At 41.6% G+C, this 2,334-nt stretch overlaps 1 protein-coding gene across 1 annotated transcript in view; it reads right to left on the bottom strand.

Annotated features, from left to right (window-relative positions):
- Positions 1-2,164, bottom strand: part of LOC107084859 (forkhead box protein A1-like) — a 7,865-nt gene extending 5,701 nt beyond the window's left edge. Inside the window, exons 1-2 of the mRNA XM_015374907.1 lie at positions 2,021-2,164; positions 1,294-1,464 (exon numbers count right to left, since the gene is read on the bottom strand). Of these exons, the coding sequence (XP_015230393.1) occupies positions 1,294-1,464; positions 2,021-2,164 (315 nt within the window). The remainder of the gene's footprint in view (positions 1-1,293; positions 1,465-2,020) is intronic.
- Between the last annotated feature and the right edge of the window lie 170 nt (positions 2,165-2,334).

The following is a 2,334-nucleotide window of genomic DNA, read 5'->3' as shown; positions in this document are numbered from 1 at the left end:
GACTTTATATGTAAAGGATGTATAGAACAAATAAAGCAGAAGTTAATAAAACTGTGGTTTGACGAATTTAAATGATCTAGTCGGCTGTCTGATTGATTTAGTATTTTTTTTTCTTTGTTATTGATTTAATTTTTATACTTAAAGATTTCTGTGGTTTGCTGCTTAGAACCGGTCCAAGGAGTAGAATATTATTCGGGGCCCATCCTCTGGGGCCCTCTGTCCTTCTGTTTATGCTGTCCAAGGATTGAAGTAGTGAAGAATCTGCTTTGATGCAAATTTGATGGACTAATAATTTATGAAAAATTAAATAAGGTATTAAAATAAATAAGTGGAGGATAGAGACTAAAACATCCATTTTTGAAATAAGGATCCACTCAGAGCAGAAATTTAGCCTAAATTGTATAAAACAACTTTAGATTTTACATCGTTAAGCATTTAAAATGAGAAACCTTTCGGACCTGCTTTTCCCAAAATTCAATATATTTTTAATTACATGTTTTTGCATTTTATACCGCTGAAAATGTCTTTCAAGATTAAAAATTTGTTTATTTGAACTCAGGATTTGTTTGTTACATCAATCAATTAATGGAAAAATAATCACTAGATTAAAATATGGCTAAAAATAATGGAGATCATTTCTGATCTGTTCTGACATTTCACCAGCTTTGACAAAGGGAGCAAATTTATTAAAGTGAAGATTATTACTGGATCGTTGGTTTATATTAATGTGCAGGGGCCCCTGAACAGGAGCAAGGTTTGCTTATAGTGGGGGCTGGCTCCTCTTGGGGTTGGATGAAGAACCTGAACATTCAGCAGGATCCATATCGAAATATCTGAGATTTAAAAACTCTGACTTTTCTTCTGTCAAAAGGTCATTTAGTTAAAAAATTAAGTGGAAAAAATAAATAATGAGAATTTCGTTCCTGATCAAAAAGTGAAAATAATTGGTGTGGGCTCAGGGGCCCACACCAGCAGGGGCCCTTAGAGGACTTGATAAAAGTTCCCATTTAAAGGAATATTTATATGTTTATATGAACTGACATTTTAAAGATTGCTGATAAAATAAAACTTTGCTGAGCTTCTGTTGACTGAGCAGGCGGACCAAAAGGCTCAGAGACAAACTGATTCAGAGTTTAGTTTCTCATGCGGTTAATCAAAGGACTTTACGGCTGTTCACTGGGGACTAAAACATGGATTAAACACACAACAGGGAAAAAGTTTGCTTAAACTGAGACGTGAGGAACCCTGAAGTAAACAGTGTCTTCACTGCAGGTGGACCCCCCAGAACCACACTTGGTTGGGGCCTCTTACAACCTTGGGTCGGCCTTGTAGATCAGAGTCTCTGTCAGCTTCTATGGTACGAATAATCACGGCTTTCTCTGCTGGGAGAACGGGTCCAGAGATGATGATGATAATGATGATCTGCTGCGCTTGCTGTCGGTTCCAGTCCAGTGATTTTAGAGGCTGTTAGTGAGGAAGTTACAGAGCAGAACAACCACTCACTGTTCACCATTATCTCACTGGATTAACTGGATGAGCTGGGGGCTTAGAGGACGCTTGAACCAAAACACAGAGAGGGGGAGGAGGGGGGTACAGAGGACAAGCAGGAGAGGAGAACAAAGGCTGGATGGAGAAGTAGGGTCCCTGTTCCGTTTAAACGCCCTCAGGCTGTACGTCCAACATTAGAGCCGCCTGATTGTTGACTTGATCAGCTTCAATCAACCTGATGATTTTAATCAGATTTTTTAATCTCTTCTAAACAGAGATGAAATTATTAAACCTGTCCTCCCACATGTGGCCCTGATTTCAACGCTGGCATCAGTTTGTAATGTCAAGACCCGACCCGGAAGCAGTGACGACACCACGGTGTGGAGGTGGATCTGGCTCCCGGTTCTTTCACTGGAACTTGTTGGGGTTTCGGTGTGACTCACACGAGTGTAAATTGTGCATCCTGTCAAATGAAAGACCTCTTAGTGCTCATTATCGTGTTACTGTGGAGACTGACTCACCTGGCTGTCACCTTGCCCCAGCCTGCGCTCAGACTGCCAGACTCCAGTCCTGACGCCGGCATGCAGGGAGCAGGAACCGGGCTCTCTTGCCTCCTCCAGGTTCTGTCCGCCCTGTATTTGTCTGAGTATTGGACCCCGAGCAGAACCTGTTTCATGTTCTACCCATAAATACTAAAACAAAGTTGTTCTGTTGGGACTGTTGGTGCTGCCAAGGTCTGGGTTTGGCTCTGAACAGCATGTCTCTGTCAGAGGATGACACTGTGTATTAGTTCAGGCTAGGTCAGAGGTTACCGTGTGTGTGTGTGTGTGTGTGTGTGTGTGTGTG

This window comes from Cyprinodon variegatus, unplaced genomic scaffold, assembly GCF_000732505.1.
Source record: "Cyprinodon variegatus isolate N-32 unplaced genomic scaffold, C_variegatus-1.0 Scaffold110, whole genome shotgun sequence".
Taxonomy (NCBI): domain Eukaryota; kingdom Metazoa; phylum Chordata; class Actinopteri; order Cyprinodontiformes; family Cyprinodontidae; genus Cyprinodon; species Cyprinodon variegatus.
This window is presented reverse-complemented; position numbering and strand designations above follow the sequence as displayed.